General features: G+C 35.3%; 2 protein-coding genes across 4 annotated transcripts; one reads left to right on the top strand and one right to left on the bottom strand.

The window, feature by feature from the left end:
- On the bottom strand, window positions 1–3,566 carry LOC140760523 (uncharacterized). The gene is made up of 2 exons (XM_073097522.1): window positions 3,166–3,566; window positions 1–366 (listed from the first exon to the last, which is right to left on the bottom strand). Exons 1-2 carry the CDS (start codon window positions 3,325–3,327, stop codon window positions 202–204), a joined length of 327 nt encoding a protein of 108 aa, XP_072953623.1. The 5' UTR covers window positions 3,328–3,566; the 3' UTR covers window positions 1–201.
- Window positions 3,567–7,053: 3,487 nt separating this feature from the next.
- On the top strand, window positions 7,054–22,431 carry LOC140760302 (serine/threonine-protein kinase BLUS1). Of its 3 annotated transcripts, XM_073097208.1 has the most exons (21): window positions 7,057–7,335; window positions 7,466–7,661; window positions 9,165–9,419; window positions 12,149–12,273; window positions 12,356–12,400; window positions 12,498–12,579; window positions 12,764–12,832; window positions 12,926–13,096; window positions 13,191–13,256; window positions 14,793–14,861; window positions 14,938–15,081; window positions 15,162–15,229; window positions 15,522–15,743; window positions 16,299–16,408; window positions 16,830–16,927; window positions 17,004–17,045; window positions 19,129–19,248; window positions 19,377–19,505; window positions 21,601–21,662; window positions 21,769–21,820; window positions 21,901–22,431. In XM_073097208.1, exons 2-21 carry the CDS (start codon window positions 7,503–7,505, stop codon window positions 21,904–21,906), a joined length of 2,094 nt encoding a protein of 697 aa, XP_072953309.1. In that variant the 5' UTR covers window positions 7,057–7,335; window positions 7,466–7,502; the 3' UTR covers window positions 21,907–22,431. The 3 variants fall into 3 exon arrangements, with proteins under 3 accessions (XP_072953312.1, XP_072953309.1, XP_072953311.1); XM_073097210.1 differs by lacking the exon at window positions 7,057–7,335 and having other exon boundaries at window positions 7,520–7,661; window positions 9,170–9,419; XM_073097211.1 differs by lacking the exons at window positions 21,601–21,662; window positions 21,769–21,820; window positions 21,901–22,431 and having other exon boundaries at window positions 7,054–7,661; window positions 19,129–19,255.
- Window positions 22,432–22,644: the final 213 nt, after the last annotated feature.

Here is a 22,644-nt window from a genome sequence, read left to right as displayed (position 1 = left end):
TTCTATTTTAACCCTCTTTTGACTAATCTGGATCACTAAAGACAGCCAGGCGCTTAACAAACAAAAACAAGTTAAATCAAACACCATCAGGAAGTCTTGCTCCAAATTACAGTTACATGTTGCGACAGTAAGAATGAGATCGCGAATGAGATGCTGTCGAATGACAATTTGATACAAATGTCTTGCCATATGTATGGAATCTCAAGATGACGGAGAGACAGCTTCAGGTTGTTTAGAATCTCCTCCTGGTCGAACAGGAGATGGAGCTGCAGATGATTGTGGAACAAAGATTTTAGCTCTGCGAAGGATCTCAGCAACAACCCAGTGCTTATTTTTGCTCAGTGGCCTTGAAGGATCCAATCTTACCTGATTTAAGAATAGAAAGGAAAAGATGTAACACCACATAGGAGATCAATGTCTTCAAACCAATCGTGGAAAACATTTACTTCCATGTTTCTCAACTAATATCAAATACAGATGTAAATACAACTAAAAGTACTTTTTTTCTTAAATATACAACTAAAAGTACTTTTTTACTTTAAGACTTTTTAAGACGACCCAAATATTTTTCATAACTGGGGACCTCAGTGACGTGAAAAATATATAGTTGGAAGAGAAGAATATGATACAATGCACTGGAATACAAAGTGATCAGCAGCCAGAGGACATAACCAATATTTTTCTACATGCTATTGCTTCTTAATGAGTACCACAACATTCTGATTATGAAACAGATAATAAACCCAGAAGGGCAATAAATGGAAAAGGAGAACCTCTTACTAGAGATATAGAACAACATTCACAATACCCATTTTGGCATGGTTTGTTTTATATAATGCAGATGTAACTGATGTGGATGGAAAAAGTATGCTATTAAGAACTTTGAAATGTTTATCAAATTCTGATGGTGTTTTCAACTTTTCATAGTTAAAGCTTTTTGAAGGGAGATGCTTAATGCAAACTAAAGTATCAGTTTGGCACTGATTCGTAGCCATTTTCGCCTCTCTGTGATCTCTGCAAGTCCAAAAGGATTGATGGTATCCCATCCTTTGCTAGTTGATACATCTGGGCACCACTTTGAAATCTGAAGATTAAATTTTGTACTTTCATGTTTGTTTGGACAGAAGTTCATCACTAGCTCTCAAGATATCTTTTGCGGCCATCATCCTCTAGGCATACTTGAGATGTAAATTGTTGCTGAGGATATAACCTAGCAAATATTATTAGGCTACTCATAATTTTGCAATAAAAAAAAAGGCCATAATAGAAGCTTTGAGCTATAGTGAGTCCAGTAGAAAACAAAATAATTGAGTTTCACCTTCAGCTCTTGGACTTTAGATATCCAGTCAAGTCAACAACCCACAGCTACAATATGGTAATTAGTTTTCAGACAAGAATGCTAAAACTATGTCTTCCATTAACAGACATATATGCTATTATAGTTGTTTGGCATACATATTATAAGCCCCAGATAGTACAGCTAGTTAAAGTTCTTTCTTCTTGATATTTTACAAAACTGCCAGATAAAGTTGGAATAGATTGCTAGCAATATACATGCCAAAATCAAAAAGTTAATTATGATCTTGCCCAGTGCCATGACACCTTATATAAGTTAATCTGTTATTTGTGTTCTTTCTTCTCATTGATATATACTAAATCTCCTAGTAAAGTGAAAATATAGGAAGCCCATTGAGCAAGTAGTCAAACAAAAAAGTGCTTGCAAGATATGAATCGGATAGAAGAGCAACTAGATTACTAAGAGGCTCCAAGTTATGTTAGGTATAGAAGAATTATACTGTCTAACAAAGCACTATATACTATAATTCACCAGTTTAGCATATTATCTATCTGGATGTTCTATATCAAGTACAAGATTTAGAATGGTCCTTAGTAAAGGAGAACAATGAGTGCTAGAAGCAGTTGACATTTCCAGCATCCGCTCCTAAGCCCTAAGCCATTCCCCTACAAGAGAATTTCATGAGGAATTCCCACAACTTGTTAAGTCCATCTTTACATATTCTTAAAAAACTCCAACATGAAAATCGGTCCACATCCATGTGTCTAATATGAAACAAAAGAGTTGCAATAATATATATTACATTAGTCCCATTGTGACTATTCCAATGAACTACTCAGAGAACGATCCATTTGTGTGTGTAGTTAAATGATTAAGTTTACTTACTTGACACGCCGTTTCTTTATCATTGTTAAAATTCAACCAAATATAGATACTTTATCAAAACATGTTGTCAATGTCTGAAGCACACAAAGGAATATAATTGACCAGTGTTTGGTGCACTCTACTTACGACCTGAGAACCTTGACCACTGTATAGATAATAAAAGAAGCAGAAGATGTAATAGTTGACAAATATGTCCAGATTTGAAATTCCTGTAAGGGCTTACTGAACCAAAAGTCAGGGGGTTAGGATCAAGGGCCCAAGTTATAAACAAGAACAAGCTTTGAGAAGTATCACAAGTGAGAATGGAACACCTTATATTCTATAAAAGAAGTTAAATATAAATGCAGGTATCATCCGAAGCAAAAGACAAGAATATGTAGCTCCCAGCAAAATACTAATGATAAGACACATGGACTGCCATAACCGGAATCCTGATAGGCCAATTTAGGTACTTTTTCATCTCCCCTTTCTGCAACTCCTCTCAGTAATCTTATTCTTTTTCCTTTAAATACTTTGGTACTCTACCCACTTTTAACCCTTAATTTTTCTATCTTACCTATATGTCATACTATATTTTGCCAAGAACTTCTTTTTCTTTACAACTTAACATTACAACACAGTAATTCACTCTTAAAATTTCTACAAGCTACTCTCCAAATCCAAGAAAATCATCACCTTGCTTACTAATATCTCCCCGCCACTTAATATCCTAGTTATGATGTTCTCGACTCAATAAACGGGCAAACAAAAGATCATCGACAATTATTTCGATTTCCTCTCAGATGCAAGCTTCAATAGATCTAGTCATATGCTTGATACTACACAAAGAACAAATTAACATAAACTATCACTTTACTTTATACAAGACGAATTCAGTAAGACCAGTAAAAGTGCTCTAAACTAGGTCAACTATTCCAATCACACCACATATTATAACCAAGTTATCAAAAGAGAAATAGAAAGAGAGAGAAAAGAGAGAATACGCGGTCGCCTATGTTGCAATCATTGGTCTCGTCGTGAGCCATGAACTTGCTGGTGCGCTTGACGTATCGATTGTAGATCTTGTTGTGGAAGAGGCGATCCACCGCCACCACCACCGACTTCTGCATCTTGTTCGACACCACGATCCCCACCACCGGCTTCATCTCGATCCACCTCCGAAGATAGCAGAATCCCTAGAAGGGAACAGAAGAGAAGGGTATATAGCTCAAGAAGGAGCGCTTTCCTTTTCTACTGGAGCTCTCGAGCGGCGGCCATGGCGGAACTGGTGATTCTTTTTGAGGAGGCGAAGAGGCGAAGAGACGAAGAGCGAACTTTTAAGCGAGGGTTTATCGTTTGGTTTTAGAGTTATTGAAAACGGCAACGACTTACCTGGAGTAAGGGGGAGTCGGCACTTCCTCTCTCCCTTTATTTTTAAGGACCTTCACGGTGAGTTTATTTTAACAAATTAGACCTGTTTTTAATTTTATTTAGGTTTAGCTCCAAATTTAATACCAAAACTAGGTATATTTCATTGTAGCCTAATTAACGCTAAACTATTAAATATTTTACTTAGCCAAAATAAAACGCTAATTACATCGGTATTTTTTCAAGTAAAATGTTATAATTAGCATTTTTTTCAGCTTAAAAATTAACCTTTTTATTATTAAAAAGACTAAACAAAAAATATATAGGTAAAAATATTATTACATGTGAGCTCATGGTGATCATTGATAATAGTAATTTAAGAAATTAAACTATTTTTTAAATAAGATGAAATAATTTTTTCTAGATTCTTATATGTTTAAATCAAGATTTTTACATAATTACTAGTAAAAACTTTTAAAATATTATAATTACCACTAGAACCATTGCACTCTTTCAAAAATTTCATTCATTACTTAAATGTAATTTGATTATGATCAAACCATAATTTAGATTTTTTTTAAAAAAAATTCCTTACATAAGTTTTTTATAGTGGTTAAAAATTATATAATACTTTATCCAATATTTTAATAGAACATAAAATACCTTATTTTTAATGAGATAAAATCATTGACAAATATTTCACAATTTAACTTCAAGAAAAAGAAAAATATTTTGGTCGTTTATATTTATTAATTAAGAGGAGTTAAAGTGACCATTATGATTTTTTAAATAATATAATAATAATTAGATATTTTGAAAATTTTCTACTAAAAACTTAAGACTATCTCATTCTAAAGAGGAAGAAGAGGGGAAGAAAATGGACTTGTGTCTATCTCATTCTCTCAACCGGTAGATATGATAGCATTTAGTGGAGTGATACCCAAATCTAATGGTAGATAGGTAATCTTAATTTATCAGCTAATAAAACTCAAAAATATAATATTTTTTCTCCAACTATAGAGGCGTAGAAAGATACTTTTATGGTACCCGATAACGACGTCTAAGAAGTTGCCCTCACAAGAATTGCAGAAACAATAGTAAAGCCCGCAGGCTACAATAAATTTATCAATAGTATAAAAGCGAGCAGAGTTCCTAAATATACGAGTGCATGCTAAAATTAGTTATAACAAGAGGAAAGTATGCCCTAATGCAAAACTAAAACATAAAAGAAATAAAAGAGACATGCTCTACGAAGAAAACTATTATAGAAGCTCCTGTAGCAACTATATGATATCTGTATTATATGTCAATATAATTAAGCATAATGCTCAACAAGTGACATTATCTCTAGCATGATCATGCATAAAGAATTTAATATCATGTCAAAGTTTATACATTTAGACGCAACATGATATGGACCAACCTAGGGGTGCACTTATGGACCGATCCTAAGGTGGATTGATCAAACATGATGATGCGAATGGAGTAGAGCAATAGTAGGGGTGATGGGGTTTAGGACAATGATGCGGACAGCAGAAGTAATGATGGCGTGGATGGTAGATAGATATGATTTTAGAGGGAAAGATGAGAAAGAAATGGGTCGACACCAAGGGACTAAAGTAATATGTACTTATATTAAAGGTCAACCCAACATATAACATCTGAATAATGTACTTATCCTTAATCATCTTTATGTATGACATAAGATATACATCAAGTTATATTCACTAGCATGATTTGACTCCCACGCGTGTTAACTTTCACTATATACGTTAGTCCACCTAACTCACATATCATTAGACCCGACCCACACCTGTACTCGCCAAATAAACACATCCAATGAGTATAGACCTTAGAGGTAGAATTATTTGCTCATTACCTAGCAAATAGATGACTAATTACTTGTCACCACAGATTAAAGATCTCAGTCATAGGCCCATTACCACCAATCAATATTAAGTCTCGAGTCTTCCTACTCAAGCCCTCGACTTAACATTCTTGTACTGCTTGTGTGGAAAATATAAGTCACCGCTTAAGGATGCCTTGAACTATATGTTATAGTAAATATGTGTTATAGTAATCATGCTACCACATATATAAAATCATATAGACAATCAAATATAATGATAAATGTCATGTTGTGTCAATCATATGCTATCATCTAATAATTCCGTCATACTATACATAAGGTCATTTCTTATGTAACTAAATCACCAATTGTAATCATTATTTAAAAGCAAGGGGATAGTCCACTTGCCGAAGTATGCTAATTTCTTGATGGCGAGGAGTCTTTGGTCTAAACTTGATGCACTCCAGGGATTCACGTTGGTCCCAAGGATATTTGCAATAAACTGTTGGTCCCAATGATATTTGCAATAAACTGCTGTCATTATTATATTCACAAAACTTAGTAGAAAAATAGGCTAAAACAACCCATAATAGGCTTAGGCTAAAGTCTAGCTCAGACCGAGCTCAAGCCAAGCCTACACCAGCACTAAGCTCAAGCCTAGCCCAACCCTACAGTAGGCTCATGTCAAGCCTATCGTAGCCCACAATGGGCTAAGGCCAAGCCTAGTTGTGAGTCTAGCTTAGCCTAGTGGGAAGGGGAGGGTGAATTGATAGCACTAGTTGCCTGCCATCCACCGATAGGCCCACACAAGTCTAAGGATAGGGAAAACCCAACAAGGCAAAACTAGAAGAGAGGGAGAAGGGGAGGTTCTGTCCGCCATGAGAAAAAGAGGTGGGCACATGGGGATTGGGTTCCAGTAATCAACGACTAAATTCTGGCCAAGGGGTATACAAGAATCACCACAAGGGTAAGGGAAATCGATGGAGGGGTTCAAGCTACCGGTGAAGCACAAGGCTATCGACGAGGGAGGCCCTCAAACTAGTGCAAGATGTTGCCATTGCAAGGGCTCCCTTCAACCATGGCACAAGGTGAGGATGAATCTCATAACTACACCTCGATAAAGGGAGGTTTTTCAACAAGGGGGAGGCTGTCGGTACATGTTGACCATCCTATTTCACGAGAAAAGACAACGATGATGAGAAGGGCCCTGAGACACACCCCGTTTTTCATAATCTAAAATTAAAATGAGGATATAAGAAAATGACTCACTAAGGGGCTCGAGCACAATAAAAATGAGATTCGATTGATGAGCGATGGCAACACCAAAGAGAGAAAGAACAAGCTTGGGAGGATAGAGATGCTTAGAGAGAGAAGAGAGATTTAAAAAGAGAAAGAGGGATGGGGAAGGCGCATGTGGCGCTCAACCTAAGGCCGATGCATGCTGATATAGTGTCAACATTACGCCGACGGCGTGCTACATGAGGCCTACACGAGCGGGAAAAAAAGGGAGGGGTAGGGGTCACGTGATAAGTGCATGACCTGATCAGCTCAAAAAATTTTTTCAAAGTGTTACAATACCTTTTTAAAAAAAAACTAAAGGGCGACCTGTATATATTTTATAGTATAATAGAGCAAAATAATACTAAGTCCAATGGATCCACCGAAGGAGTTTGGTCTTGCGCGCGTCCGACCCGTAGGAAATTCCTGCCTCTCGTTCCCACAGGCGATCCGTTGCTCTACTTGTCTCCAACCTCCATGTGGCGCGCTTTTCCGATACAATTGTCACGCTCTCCTTCGACGCCGCGCGGAGAGAGAGAGAGACAGACAGAGAGACAGAGAGGGAGAGGAGAAGGAAAGGCGAGAGTAATTAATGGAACAGGACCAAATGAAAGGTCTCCGCAACACGCGATCCCTCGCTCCTTCACGAGAAAGCGCGAAACCCTCCATCCCAATCCCGGTCCTAATCTCTCTTTCCTGTCTCGATTCATCTCTCTCCCTTCTCCTTCACCAATCTTTCATTCCCGTCCTCTCCTTTCCCTCCATGAGAGGGGATTCGGATGCATCTTATCTTTCTTAGATAATTCTAGGTTTTGCTATTTGGATTCTCAAAACTGAGAAGGTAGAATGGAGAGGAAGAAATACCCGATCCGAGCTGAAGACTACGAGCTCTACGAGATGGTGGGGCAGGGCGTCAGCGCGTCCGTCTACCGCGCGCGCTGCGTCCCCTTCAACGAGGTCGTGGCGATCAAGATTCTTGATTTCGAAAAGAATAACAGCGATTTGGTATAATTCTCTTATTTAATCTTAGCTGAATTTTGATTCTCGCGATTTGTTTTTGTTCTTTCTTTGGTCGGTTTCAGGACAATCTTGAAAACAAAAATTCTTTTTATTTTTTCCGAGTATGAACATTGTTTTCATATTTTGAGATAGAATCTGATGAGAGGCAACGAAGGAGGACGGGCTTGTTGCTCAATTTTGTACATAACAAAATTGGTATTGTGTCGTTTGAGAAATGTATAGGAGTAGAAAATAGTCGAGCAATGTTTTTTTTTTTTTAATTTATAATTAGCGAGATTCTTCGAGTCTTCACACTTTTAAGTGATGGCAATATTCGTGGTACTTTATGCAACCTTTCGGAGGAAAGCATAGATACTATCCCTGAAATATTACATGATGCCAAATATTGGAGGCTATTAGTCTGGTTTAAACTTTCTCGAGTCCCTTAAAAGATCATTGAGGTTCATTTTTTAAGATTTCCAGCTGATTGACATCGTTTTCATAGATAGCCATTCTTGAAGCTCATCGATTGCGAAATTGAAAGGAAAATCACGAACAGTCTGATCAATGATATAATGCAAAGACAGAAACTCGTTGCTATTTGGTAGTGTTGTGAACAAACTGTTGATCACAAGAAGCAGAACCATCCTGCAGGATTGAGATTTTCTGCTTTGTTTTTGCATGTCTGTTGCTCTTTTCCTGTATCCTGGATATATACCATCAACACTAGCATGTTACTGAGCGAGTTATGTTCTATTGATATTGTCGATATAAGAGTGTGACAGATGACAATATAGTGTATTATAGAATATATTTATGTTGATGTACATATAATCTTATGTTATACCTTAGGTATATTATATTACATGTATAATGTATGAATATATATATATATCCTCTCACTTTTGTATCAATATATATAATATTCTGAAATGTACTAGGACAGGCCTGATGCATTGATAATAATCACAACTTTTTTCCCTCCATTTTAATTTCAGTTTTATCAGTGTAGGCTTCTACACATGCTATTTAAGCTAGAAGTTGCTGTAAGATTATTATATCATGTATTTTTATCTCCAATGAGTTGCCCACTTTTCTTATTGTTTAATATTATAAAAGTAGCAGCACCAGATAATCAGTCATAGTTTGTTAAGCAAGCAAATTTGATGTGAAGGATGCCCACTAAAATGGGGTGAAGCTTGCTTTTTAATATTATTGCTATAGATCTTACTTCCAGCATTATCTTTACTGTTTTTGTTTGAAATCTAGTACAGTCCCTTCTAATTTCTAAATATTCAATTGTGTCATAAACTGATACAATCGTCCAAATATCACTATTGGTGTCATTAATTTAATCTCGATTCTTCTTTTCTGATGGCTCACTGAGATCTCTGAATAGTTTATCATTTCTTATGGAGTACTTTTTCAGTTTTTCCTGTTATAGTTCAAGTGTTCAACCACTTTATTTGTGGCAATTTCAAATGGCTATTCCTTTTTTATTCTTGACAGAACAGAATCACCCGTGAGGCACAGATCATGATCCTGATTGATCATCCTAATGTTCTTAAGGCACACTGTTCCTTCGTAAATGATCATAATTTATGGGTCATCATGCCTTATATGGCTGGAGGGTCTTGTCTTCATATAATGAAATCGGTGTATCCAAATGGCTTCGAGGAAGTTGTGATTGCAACAGTGCTACGTGAAGCCCTGAAAGGTTTAGAATATCTTCATCATCATGGGCATATACATCGTGATGTGAAGGTAAATGTGCACCTTTTTAAGATACTGGACTATGTGTTATATGCAAGGACATCATAAACCTGGAGCTTCAAGATTGCCGATCTTATTTGGATCATAAGCTGCAATTCTATAACCATGTAACATCTGCATAATAAGCAAATAACATAGTGATATGAACAGGAAGCAGTAATCCTAATACTGCCTGCCCTGCTTCACTGGTTGCTGCTTTTTGTATGGCTTTAATTTTCTATATTCATGTAGATAAATGATTTGATTAATTAAAAGAAACAAACCATTGTTTAAAATTTTATATTTATGTAATGAATTCTCTTGTCCACAGGTAAAGAATTAAATGCTTTACTTAGAATTGATTTCTCCAAAGTTCTTGTGCAGTTGTGCTCCTATGATATCTGCTAATAATATCCTGTAAGTGTAATATAAATTAACATTATATCTCCTTCTATATGACATTTCAAACTTTGATTAGGCACAGATCTCATAAACAAAATATGTGATGCATCGGAAAATCTTATAGAACTCTCAAAAAATTTATGAGATTATTTCCCCCTTATATGCAATTAATCATATCTATTAATATGGTCTAATATGTGCTTGTGCAGCTGTGCTCTTATGATATCTGTTAACAATATCCTGCAAGTGTAATATAAATTAACATTATATCTCCTTCTGTATGACATTTCAAACCTTGATTAGGCGCAGATATCATAAATAAAATAAGGGATGCATCAGAAAATCTCATAGAACTCTTAATTTTGATGAGATTATTTTCCCCTTATATGTGATTAATTCATATTTCTTAAAATGTTATCTTTTGCAAGTGACTTCTGCATATAACTGCAACTCAAGAGGGAGTACTTGCAGGAACCTGTCGCTATGTAAACTTTGAGCTAGTTGTTTCTTGTTTGGGTGCCGCTATTCATTCTTTGTATAATATCATGCATACTCATCAAGTTATCCAGATCACCACATTAAAATTTTCTATTTCTTTGAAATTTCCTGGGTCTATACTATTAGACTAATTTTACAAAACTAACAGACCACTTAATTAAGTGGCAAACGAATAGAGAAATAGATATTTACTACTTAAAATATTAACTCATCAATTACTTTAAAAGTTAGATAACGACAGTTTCTATATTTTATATTTTGATACTTATCTCACACTTTTGAGTTTGAGACATTATGAAAGATTCAAGAAGTAGTTTGACTTAAATTGGTGGATGTTTTATATTTTAAACAACAGGTGAGGTTAACAGAATTTGAACTTAGAGTCTCTGCTCTGATATCATGTTAATATACCAACTACTCTAAAAGCTTAAGTTGTTAGTGGTTTTTATATTTTATATTCTAACATAAAGTACCAAAGAATTTAGGATACTAAATAGTCCTTTAGGGTGTAGCTTTCCTTGAATGTGTCAATGTTGTTGAGAAAGTAAACTCTTCGATAGTAATTTCCCAAATCTTAAACATCTATTCTAATTAGTAATTTCCCAAATCTTAGACATCTTCATCTGTTGGCTGGACTGTTCCACAACAACATATTACGTCATTATGATGGTAGTTTTGTCATGCATGGGGGGAGAACACCTGTTTCTCTACATGTCAGTAGTCTGTATTCTTAACATGTAGCAATTACAGAAGACTAGGCCCATGACAGATGTATTTATAGAGCAAATATTACCAAAGATTTACATGGAATGGTTAGATGGGTATATGAGTTGCAAGTGGGTTACCTGTGAACATCAAATGTCAATATAGTTGAGAATTTGAGATAGCAAACTCCAATTAGTAAATTCCCAAATCTTAAACATCTTTCACCTATTAGCCGGAATGTTCCACAACAACGTAGTTAGTCATAACAATAGTAGTTTTGCCATGCGTGGGAGAGAACACCTGTTTCTCTTCATATCAGTAGTTTGTATTTCTAATATGTAGCAATTACAGTAGACATAGGCCCGTGGCACGTGTAGTTGTAGAGCAAATATAACCAAGGAGTTACATGGAATGGCTAGATGGGTATATGGGTTGCAAGTGTTCATCTCTAGGCATCAAACTAGTTTCTCGTCAGGAAACATAATTAATATATTGGGAGGAACAAAGTTTAACATACTAGAAGGAGAAGAGGATATTAGTAGTGGATATCTACCAGATTAAACAGACCTTGCCTATTCAGTGGAAAAGGTCTAGATGATCTTTGAGGAAAGGAGGAACCAAGAAAGGTAAGAGAGAGGAGCTCGTGCTTCCAATGAAATGATAAAAGGATGGATTAGTTGGGGCTTGACAAGGTTTTAACTTATGACCTCAAGTAAAATTTTCCTCCTATGCCATGTTAGTTAACTAATTAAGCCAAAAACTTAAACCATAGAACATTGTGGTTTTAATCCTTTGTATTCTAGTAATACCCATGTTAATCATATACATCATAATCCTGGCCTAGTTATATTGTCGACATGCAGGAACGTGCTTTCATTTTGTTTAGTAGGTAATTAGCAGTTTCTCATGGATGAAAAATATCGAAGCTAACTAGCCACCTCATCCATTTGTAGGCTTATCATATGTTGCTAATATTGGTACAACACATGCATCGCAGAAGGCCTTCTATGCATACTTAGTCCCTGTTCAGGGCAGTACTATGCTAGCTTGGCCATATTTCTTTTGCTATATCTTCGCTAAACTTGAATATTATCTCAGTTCATCATAATACAATGGTGTCACATTTTCTAATCTAGGCTGGAAATATCCTAGTTGATGCACGTGGCGGAGTTAAGCTTGGGGATTTTGGGGTCTCTGCTTGCCTTTTTGATTCTGGTGATCGGCAGCGCACGAGGAATACAATTGTGGGGACACCTTGCTGGTGCATAGTTAGAAATCAGAAGCATATTTCCATTTTTCTCTTTTTGTACTTCTTTTCTACTGTAAACTTGTTCTTGTAACAGGATGGCACCAGAGGTGATGGAGCAGCGGAATGGTTATGATTTCAAGTTAGTCTTACTTTTAGTCATGCACTTATTTATTAGTGTAGGTTTCTACTGTGTGCGTACTTCCCCATTCCAAAAGCTTTTAGCAAATGATCTACAGGGCAGATATATGGTCATTTGGAATTACTGCTTTGGAACTTGCTCATGGTCATGCTCCCTTTTCAAAATACCCTCCAATGAAGGTATGCTTCACAACAGATGAGAGATGTGTGGGAGGTTTGCTGCAATTTGATGTTTAAGTTTAGCTTAATGTGGTCTAGAGTTTAATAACTGGAATATCCCGACGAGGAAGCTGCTGGATGAAAAAGTTTGCCTTATATGTCAAACAGCGAGTTCTTAATATGTTCCATTGTGTTCTCTTGCCAGGTCTTTCTTATGACCCTGCAAAATGCTCCACCAGGCCTTGACTATGAAAGAGACAGAAAGTTCTCAAGGGTATATCTCACATTATATAGTGAATTAGTGATCATTGTGCATACTTTCTGTTGCCATTATTCTCTTACATATGAAATATTTTTCATAACTCAGCATTTTAAGCAAATGGTTGCTATGTGCTTGGTGAAAGATCCTTCAAAAAGGCCTACTGCACATAAACTGTTAAAGCAGCCTTTCTTCAAGCAAGCCCGATCTCAAGATTTTATTAGTCGAAGAATTTTGGAGGGATTGCCTACTCTTGGTGACCAATATCAAGCTTTAAAGGTACTGATTGCTGATACTATCTCCATTACTGCAATTTCCAACTAATATTTAATTTTCACTAAACTATCTTCTTGCTACTAACATTGCGATACAGGACAAAGAAGAAGACTTGCTTGCTCAAAAGAAAATGCCCGATGGAGAGAAAGAAGAAATATCACAGGTCTATTTACTCTGTTATTTCTTTACTTCTTTATCCCTTTTGGTGCGAATCATGTGTTGAGATTTGCATCCTCTTTTGATTTTTAAAAAAATAAAAATAATCAATCTTTTATATACTTGAGATCACCAATTTGATTCTGATTATCTCAAGAAAGAATCAAGAATTAAATAATCACTGAGTTTCTCAAGGGGTGTGGACAAACTTGTATGGCTAAATCTTTCAACCTTTTCTTTAGGAATTTATTGAGGTCGTGTTCTGCAAAATACTACAAGTTTAATCACAGAACTTAGATTGTGTAGTGATATATATGAGAGAGACCAGACTGATGAAAATATAAAATGACCTGCAGATTCTGTATCAATGGAGGGCTTAAACAATTAAAAGAGAAGGAGATGAGAAATGAATCAAATGACAATTATAGTTGGATATTAACAATTAAAATATTTGGAAATTTTATTTATTAAAAATGACAACCTGTTGGTTAAACTATCCAATGGGATGCTAATATTGAGGTCATATTGTCTCATGGTATTGATAAAAATAAAAATTATTGGGGAAGTATCTTGATAATCCTCAGATTTATTCATGACCTTGTGCCAACTCTTGTTGGTTTGACATGAATTTGGAACAAGGATATGCAGCCTCATGCCTTCTGTGCTAGGCAGCATGTCTTGTTCCAACAGCTTAGTAACATAAGGATGTGCTGTGGTAAGTAAATCGGTCAGAAACTATAAAAGCCATTATTTAAAGTTTCAGTTCCACTGAAAAGTCTAACCTCACAAATAAGCTTTTGCACTTGTAATCTATTTTTTTCTTCTATACTTTCTAATACCTTTGAGGAACGATGCGAAGAAAAGATGTATATTGAGCATAAAACTTTTATACATGGTTGAATTTTATCATAGTTTCGTTAGAACTCTTCATCAAATTTAAGGTGGATCGTCCAGTTTCCCTGTGAAAGGCAAATTAAAATGTAACAAAATTGCCCTAACTATATAAGCATAAATGGGAAGAAAACGAAGGGAATCTATTTGGGAGGATGATGGACTTAATTAGTTTAATTTCTTTATTGGTTCAACAGCAATGGGACTCCATTAGTTGGAATTTTCTGGATCTATTTTCTAGGTACAATAGACAGCTTTGATTTGAAACTGTTCCAGCAGACCTATCGAAAGTTATGAGCTAAAAATATTTAAGCTAAAATTGGAAGTAGAGACCTTATAAATTTAATCCAGTCCATTATGAAGGAGATAAATGTTACATCCTCCCTTAGGGCAACCTTGTCCTCAAAATTGTCCATCCTACTTTTTATTGTCCCATTTTCACCACTGTGAGAAATGCTTCTTCTAATGTATGTCAAAAGTAGGGGCTCATCTTTCTAGAATCATGCATTTTATTTCTGTTCTTTAAATCTGGTTGGTAAATCATTTGGCTACTATGGAACAGATTTAATCTTACTTTCTGTTTTGCTGACTTCTGTCATCACATCTCGTTTTTTATTCTTATATAGTCTTTTTCATCACTTTTTTCCTTTAGAATGAATATAATAGAGGAATCAGCAGCTGGAACTTTGACATAGAAGACTTGAAAGCTCAGGCTTCACTGGTAGACATGTAACCTTCTCTTTCTGCTCTATGAATTTAGTTAGAGATTCTTATAGTATTTTTTATATATATGCCAGATTCCAGATAATGAGGATACTGTTTCTGGTAAAGATTCAGAGGGGTGTGCAAGTTCTTTATTTGAGATAGACACTTTGCAAGAAAGAGTTCCAGAAAACCTGTCCTTATATACAAGTTGCTCATTGAAGTACAAAGCCGACATGGTAAGTGTCAGTTTTTTGTAGATAGTAGTTTAGGCTGGCTATGAATGTGGCTGGTTTCTAACAGCATATGTAACCAATAGGAAAATGATGTGATGGCCGATTGTAAGTCAACATTTTCTTCACCTGATCAGGCTACTTGCTTCAAGAGGTAATGTTCAGTGATTAGAGCAAAGTCACCTTATTTTCAGTCGTACCCTCCAATCTATTTTTAGCAGAATTTGAATCTAATCCTTCAGCTAGCTAGCATGTCAGGATAAACTTCCATGATTCATATATCACATTGTTTGATCTTATGGATGCAACAGTATTTTATATGATAGGCCCACAACAGATAGAAGTTTTCATTAGGGACAGTTTTGCTTTTTGCCAGATTTATATCCTGAAATACTTCCGGTCCAGTCTTACTAATTGCAGCATATTGACTCTTTTTCTCTCTGCAGAGCCAAATCTGATGGATCTGACAGTGAGGTAAGTGATACAAGTGGACAGAATGGTTTGCTGTTAAATGATAATACTAGAAAAGGAACTGTCGCCGAGAGCCACGAACAAGAGGTTGATGGAAAAGGTTTAGAGGATCTAAGTCCACATTCTTCTCATGAAGGGAAGCTTTCTACAAGTTCCTGCTCATCAGATAATTTTCCTCCTCCAGCAAAAGTAGAAAGGTTTGTCATGTTTCAAATAAAATAATGCCACGGTATCCTCATTTATATGTACAATGCTATTTTAGACTTAATATGATGAACATTCTGGGAGCCTATATACTCCCTTACGTACTTTGTTCAACTTTTATTATTATCTCCACTTTAGTATGAAGTCCCCATGAGGGTTCTCCATACCATATTCTAGTTGTTCTGAACTTCTGATATTGTATTGCTCTTGTAAGTCAAAGATAGTCAAAAGTTCTATTCTCCTTGTCTTAGCTACCATTAGGTGTGCAAATTAATGCATCCTGTGGATCATGTTCTCTTAGTACATAATCATAATCTGTTAGTACTAATGTAAGAGACCAAATGAAAGAACTTGAAGGAAAAATTTGAAGAAAAGTATAGAAGACATTACCTTCGTGATCCATGGACATTCTTTTCTGTTCCTGTTAGGCTTTTCTTGTTCAGAGACACTTATTCATTAAAGTGAATATTCGAGCATATTTTTGGAGCATCTCTTTTTTCAAAGAAAATACAAGGCATGATATAACTAATATCTGTTTCTCTTTTTAGCTTGAAGCAACACAATCATCTACATAATATGGGTAAATGCAATGGAGGGACATTCCGAGGGGTAGATGAAGTATCTGTGGAAGCCAGAACTAAAGCATCCAAACCAGCAGGCATGCAAGTCTTTTTTTTTTTAGTACTTCTACTAAATGATCAGTAATGCTCAATTAATATTTAAGAATTGTCATATCTGTGGCATGGAGAGTGTCTTAGCGATCAGCATTGTTTGTGCCAATCACCATAGGTAGGCACATTCTTGTGCTGAATAATGTGTTGGTCTGGCACGAGTACATTGCGGGGTCAGAGCAAGGTTCGTCACTGGCATGGGGTGGCACTAGTTGTCACCAGTCAGTATGAGGAGTATCCAAATGCTCCCCTGTATTGGTGCAGATAAGGCACTAGAATGGTGTTTGCACATTGGCATGCTTGGCACTGATTGTCAAGTCCTCAATTTTACTGAGAGCTTTGCAGAACAAGTTCCTCAAGTTGTTACAACTGGGTTATTTTTCCTCACAATGATACTTTCTGCTGCAGCATTAAATGCTGATGACTTTGATGATAGATCAAAACCTCCAGTTATACAGCAAAGGGGTCGTTTTAAAGTGACATCTGAGCATGTTGACCTTGATAAGGTGACCAGATTGTTGTATCTTTATCTTTTTCCTTATCAGTTGGATCTATGTGATGGTTTTCATTATTTCCTTTCAGGCTCTTCCACCTGTTGGCCTGCAAAAGAGTCACAGCATGCAGGTTAATAGCTATCTCTTATTTGCTTCATTCTGCAATAAAATATTCTAGCATTTCATTAAATAAATGTAATGTTTTTGGGTGTCTCTCTTTATGAATGGAAATATATAGCAATAACAACAACAACAACAACCAAATTTTAGTCCAGCTATTTGGGGTTGGTTACATTATCCTTTTTAACCATTTATCTCTTTGGCCAACCATCGTTTCTTTAGTGGTTGAATGGAGACAAACATAGGAGTATCATGAGGTTCTGCAACAAGCTAAATCAAGGTTCTGAAATACACTTCCAGATTACAGGGAGTTCTGTCAACAATCAGATAAGAGTTGAAATTATTTGTTAGTAGAAAACATTCATAAGGAAATGGTATAAAATCCATGAAAAATCTTAAAAATTCAGAAAGAAGGTGGTAAAAGAACAAAGAGAGGGGGATAGTAACAACATCATATGAAGAGTGAAAATGCTCAGTACAACCTCTGTTTGCGATAGAGGTGGTTGGCATTTGTAGAGGTGGTAAAAGAACAAAGAGAGGGGGATGGAAAGAAGTGGAAAATAACAACAAAAGAAGGGAAGAGAGAAGATGGGGAGTAATTCATGTCTTCGTACCTTGTGCAAATCGGATTTGCCTTAGATTGGCCAGAATCAAATCTCTAAATGTTCGATGGAGAAGAAGGCACATGATGGAGAGAAAGATAAAAGGGGGAAAATGGCTAAATAAGCTTAATGGGTGCATTTAAGTATTTCATGGGGGTCTAGTATTGAATTGAGAACCTGTTGTCAATCTACCACAAGCATAGTCCTCATGGGACTTATTCGAAATTTGTACATTTGATAAATTAGAATACTCTTAGTCAATGACGGTCATGCTAGTGGCACGTGCCATGCCGTGCCACCATCGGCACAGCACGTGTCAATCGTCATGGGGCGTGCCAGTGGCACACCTTTACATGCCACTAACACGCATTTATTAATATTTAATTTTTGGTTTAAATATATGTATCAAAACCTATATTAAAATGTTTTATCTTTAGATTATTTTTGTAAATGACCTATTTTATTAAAGATAAACTAATAGTTAAATATAATATTATTCAACACATAATATGATTGAATACATTTATTTAAACTAGTATTAATGATTCAACACTCCATAATATAATTAAATACTCCATAATTAAATTAAACATACAATATTAATTAATAATAGTTCACTAATTAAAACTAATATCTAGTTGAGTGTAGAATGGTGAGGATAATCAAATACTTCATTTGCCGGCTCAAGAATATTGTATTAAATATTGTCGATATTTTATAAAGTTTATTAACTGATAATATTGTTTGTTGTAACGTCTCACATAGTCTTTATACAAATAAAATTTTATAATTCTCTTATGATATGATATGAATATTGAATATGCACGAAAATGACCAGCACTGAGACAGGCACTGACACACTATAAGCATATACAGATTGTGGATATAGAGTATAATAAGAGTGTTATGCCTCTGGTGAGCGTGATTGATATGATAATAATGATGATAAACTCATATCATCGTATATGTATAATTCTCCTAATGTCCTACTATCTACAGAGTCAAGTCCTCTATAAATACAATACCTTTCTGAGAAGGTTGTGTAATAGGAAATTAGGAATGCATGTCTCATCTCTATCATTACTGCTACCAAACTTAGTCTCCCTATTATCACTATAACCACCACCGCCATTATTATTATCTCAGTCTCATCATGATTAATTTTATCTAAGCTTTCTAAATAGTCAATTGATTAGTTAATTCGATAATGATTGATAAAAATAAAATAAAAATTCAAGAAGGCTTTAGATGGGTACAATAATCGGCATGCGACCGTGCCGGACTGGCACAACTCGGCACAAAGGTGTGCCATGCTCGTAGTTCTTCATTCTGATTGCCAGGGTATTTTCTCTGGTGGTTCAAACTTCAAAGAAAGAAGCTTGTAATTGTATGCTAAGAAATATTATGTTTATAGAACTAAAGGAATAAGCGAATAGAATTAGCACTATAAAAAGCTTATGTTAGCAAATGCTTATCTCATGCATCCTGCAGGTGATTTCTCAGATTCCTGCAATAAGTATACCATCTTCATCTGATGCTGCATCAACTTTTCTTTGTTGTTCCATATTCGCTCAGCTGCATAATATGTTGCAAGCAAACATACTTCAAAGGGTATGAGGTGAAACTTAGTGTTCCATTTTCTGACTTTGAGTTTGATTTTAACAGAGTCTTGTCTCTAGTCTAGTCTCTGAAATTTTATATATTTCTTATGTTTTTTTTTTTTTTTTTTTTTTGTTCAGGATAATATCCTTAGTTTGATGAAGCAATTAACCACCAGTAGCTTATCACCTGTTTCCATAGCTTCAGCAACTAGTTCAACTGATGGACTGTCTCCCTCATTACATGCCAGTGTGGTAGAGAAGTCCTTGGTAAGAGACAATAATTCTTGTTTGAATTTTGCATTTTATTTCATGCTTCTCTCATGGTGTTTACAAGTTTCTTAGCGTATTATTACTATTTAAATTTTGCTCCATTTTAAATTTATTGTTAGATAATCAATTGATCAAAAAGCTTAAACTACTAGGTAACATACCAAAAACGTATAACATGTCCTTAAACATGCCATCTCACATGTGACCCTAATTCACCACACCTAGATAGATGAAAGGTAGTAGGATATGCACCCTCCCTCATCTCACAAGAACAGATAATAATAGAAAATAGAGATTAAATGAGCATAGATGAGATTTAAACTCAGAACTTCTAGAAGAACTGGCTTGATACCATGTTAGATTAATGGTTGACCCAAAAATAAAAATGTTAGGTAGGAGACCAATAGAGTATATTATCCCTTTAACATGTATAAATGCCTATAAACATTTTGCTTTCATTCAGCATCTTATCTATTTTAGAAGCATAACTATTGAAGGTGCTATTTCAGTTTTTGCAGTTACAATAACAATAATTCTTTCCAATTGTCTAAAAATTAACCTATCCTAATTGAAGGTGCTAGTTAAGTTTATGCAGTTACAATAATTTTCTAAATCACTTATTTTATATATTGCACAATATCGTTATGACTTATTTAGGCACAACGGAGGACTTGCCTGCTTGTACAGTAGTTTTGGAAATTCTTGTTATTTTCCTTGATGCAAGAAAGCAAGGGTGTGGATTGATGGTGAACTGAATGACATCAATACAAATTTCATACATTTCCTTATCAAGAACAAATCTACTGATAATATGAAATGGCCTTCATTAATACACAATTCACAATAAGCTTCCAGATGCATATATTTTGATTATTTTCTTCAATGTGTGAATAAAAGGCCTAAACTAAAGGATCGGATATGATAATAATGATAAACTTGGTCACAGGAAATTCATGTAGGCAGTAAAATACGAAAAGTAAGAAAGCAGGGTATTACAAATTCTAGAAATTATCTAGTAGATCAGTCGTTGTTAGAGGATCATTGTTCTAGACTTCTAGTCCATTGCCAATTACTCATATGATCTCGTTCCAGTGCATCTGTTTGGCATAGAATATTCAGCTTGGAAAATGTGTGGGTAGTTCTTTAACAATACAAAGATACTTTTGAGAACTTGGAACTGGAGAGAGGATTGCTCATCTAATTCCAGTTTAAGCATCTCTTGAAGCATTTATTTCTCTGGATAGGAGATCTTTTATCATGCCATAGCTAGAAGATTTAATGTCTCTGCCCTTGTGCTATCTTGTATATCAAATTTGTATGTCATTTTAGATATACTTGTTATAAGGGTTGTGTGCAGACAAGAAATTAGGTCATGTGGGATGCATTCTTGAGGGCAATAGTAGCTGTGAGCCTGTGACAACAGATGATATATTTTTGTTTACATTCTTATGATGAACTAATGTGGAAGGAACTGATCTTCTCAGTTTGGTAAGGAATTATTCTACTTACAGATCACTTCTTCCAATACCAACAAAAACGCATAATATGTACATGTCCAAAATAAGAGAGAACTATCTAGCCCTTTCAAGTTACAGAATTACTAAAATACCAAGATTATGTATTATTTGATGGTGACTATGATATTGCACTACTTTCTATCATATCCTTCACATTCGTGGAACTTTGCAGTTTGCACAAAATTGAGTCAAAAAAACAGAGACAAAAGAAGTTCTGTTTTCCTTCCAATTCTATGATGTATATTCTATGTGAGATTCTCAACGTAGATGTGTCTTTGATATCATAGTCAAGCACTAATATGTGCTTTTGTTAATATTTTATCATGATGCCAAACACCATATATTATGGAGAACTGTCTTCTTTTTCTTGTGAGAATGGAGAACACTTAGGCTATGGATGAGTTCTTGAAGTCCATACTCCAAACATAATTATATCTTGCAGCTTCTTCATAGTGACATAATGGCAACGATGACCAATTAAATCCTCTTCTTTTTGGTTTATTATAATATGAAATATCATTGAAGATCTTTTGTTGTCTATATAATGCTTAATGGATGTATTTCTTCTCCTGCAGCTGGAAGTAGCACAGGAACGAGAGAAAGAACTAATACAAGATGTCACTGATCTGCAATATAGGTAGTCATAATGATCTGAAGCCAAATTTAAAGATGCAAAAGAGTCCTCTTTTATTTTATTTTATTTTACTTTTTTTTTTTTTGAGACATTTGGTTCATGGCTGCAGGCTGATTTGTGCGCATGAAGAGATACATAGGCTTAAAGCGAGGAATTCTCAGGTACAACGCTACCATTTTTCTGCAACCAAACGATGTGTCATACAAAGCTCGTTTAATTTATTAGTGAGGTGTTTCTACAGGTCTGAAATATGAATACATGATCTCTAGCATTCGCACTGCCTTGGCTCTTTCCCAAGTAAAAGTGGAGCACATTAAGATGCTATATGCAAATGTAAGAGAAAGCTGGAAGACATCATATGAATCAAAGTTCCTTTCTTGGAAAAAGAGAGATATTAAAGCCTGCTTCTTGTCAGTTTTATTGCTCTTCTGATTAATAATCAAAGTTTATTATACATGACTTTATGGAAGCATCTGTGGTTGTTGAACTTCAAGGGTGAAATAATGTACGCTGTACCTGAAGTACGAAAAATTGAGCATGTCCAAAGGAGTAAATAGCAAGCTAATTAAATGTTTTATGTGAGTTTTTTTTTTTTCCATATTCAAGAGTTTAGTTTAAAGCTTCAAACGTTGTAAAATGAGATTGAAAATGTCTTTGTCTGTATCAGTGTGCCAATGGCCAACCACATCATAGTACTGGAATATGTTTGCAACCCGTATATGTGCTGATATGATGGATATTTTGAAACACCATCACTGGCCCCTGTTTTCTAATACAAACATAGCGTTTCTTGCTCGATCTTCTGCAAACCCGACTGCAGAAGTTTCCTGAAGTCAAGAATGCTTGCAAGCCTTTCTGCCCTCTTATGGTTGTGGAATAATCATAAGCTTATTCTAATATAGTTACGTCTATATTAGATGGTGCGACCTTCGTTCCAAAACTCAACGAGTACTAGTTTCCAAATTGACCTGCAATTGATGTGTTC

The sequence above is a fragment of the Typha angustifolia genome, chromosome 5 (assembly GCF_048772165.1).
Source record: "Typha angustifolia cultivar Huaian chromosome 5, ASM4877216v1, whole genome shotgun sequence".
NCBI lineage: Eukaryota > Viridiplantae > Streptophyta > Magnoliopsida > Poales > Typhaceae > Typha > Typha angustifolia.
This window is presented reverse-complemented; position numbering and strand designations above follow the sequence as displayed.

Bases quoted from the DNA above. Each gene is read 5' to 3' on its own strand.
- LOC140760523 (XM_073097522.1), bottom strand. From the start codon at position 3,327: ATGAAGCCGGTGGTGGGGATCGTGGTGTCGAACAAGATGCAGAAGTCG. The intron at 367-3,165 runs GTATTCTCTCTT...TTCTTAAATCAG, and splicing joins ATTGCAACATAGGCGACCGC to GTAAGATTGGATCCTTCAAG.
- LOC140760302 (XM_073097208.1), top strand. From the start codon at position 7,503: ATGGAGAGGAAGAAATACCCGATCCGAGCTGAAGACTACGAGCTCTAC. The intron at 9,420-12,148 runs GTAAATGTGCAC...TTTCTAATCTAG, and splicing joins ATATACATCGTGATGTGAAG to GCTGGAAATATCCTAGTTGA. The intron at 15,082-15,161 runs GTAAGTGTCAGT...TGTAACCAATAG, and splicing joins TGAAGTACAAAGCCGACATG to GAAAATGATGTGATGGCCGA.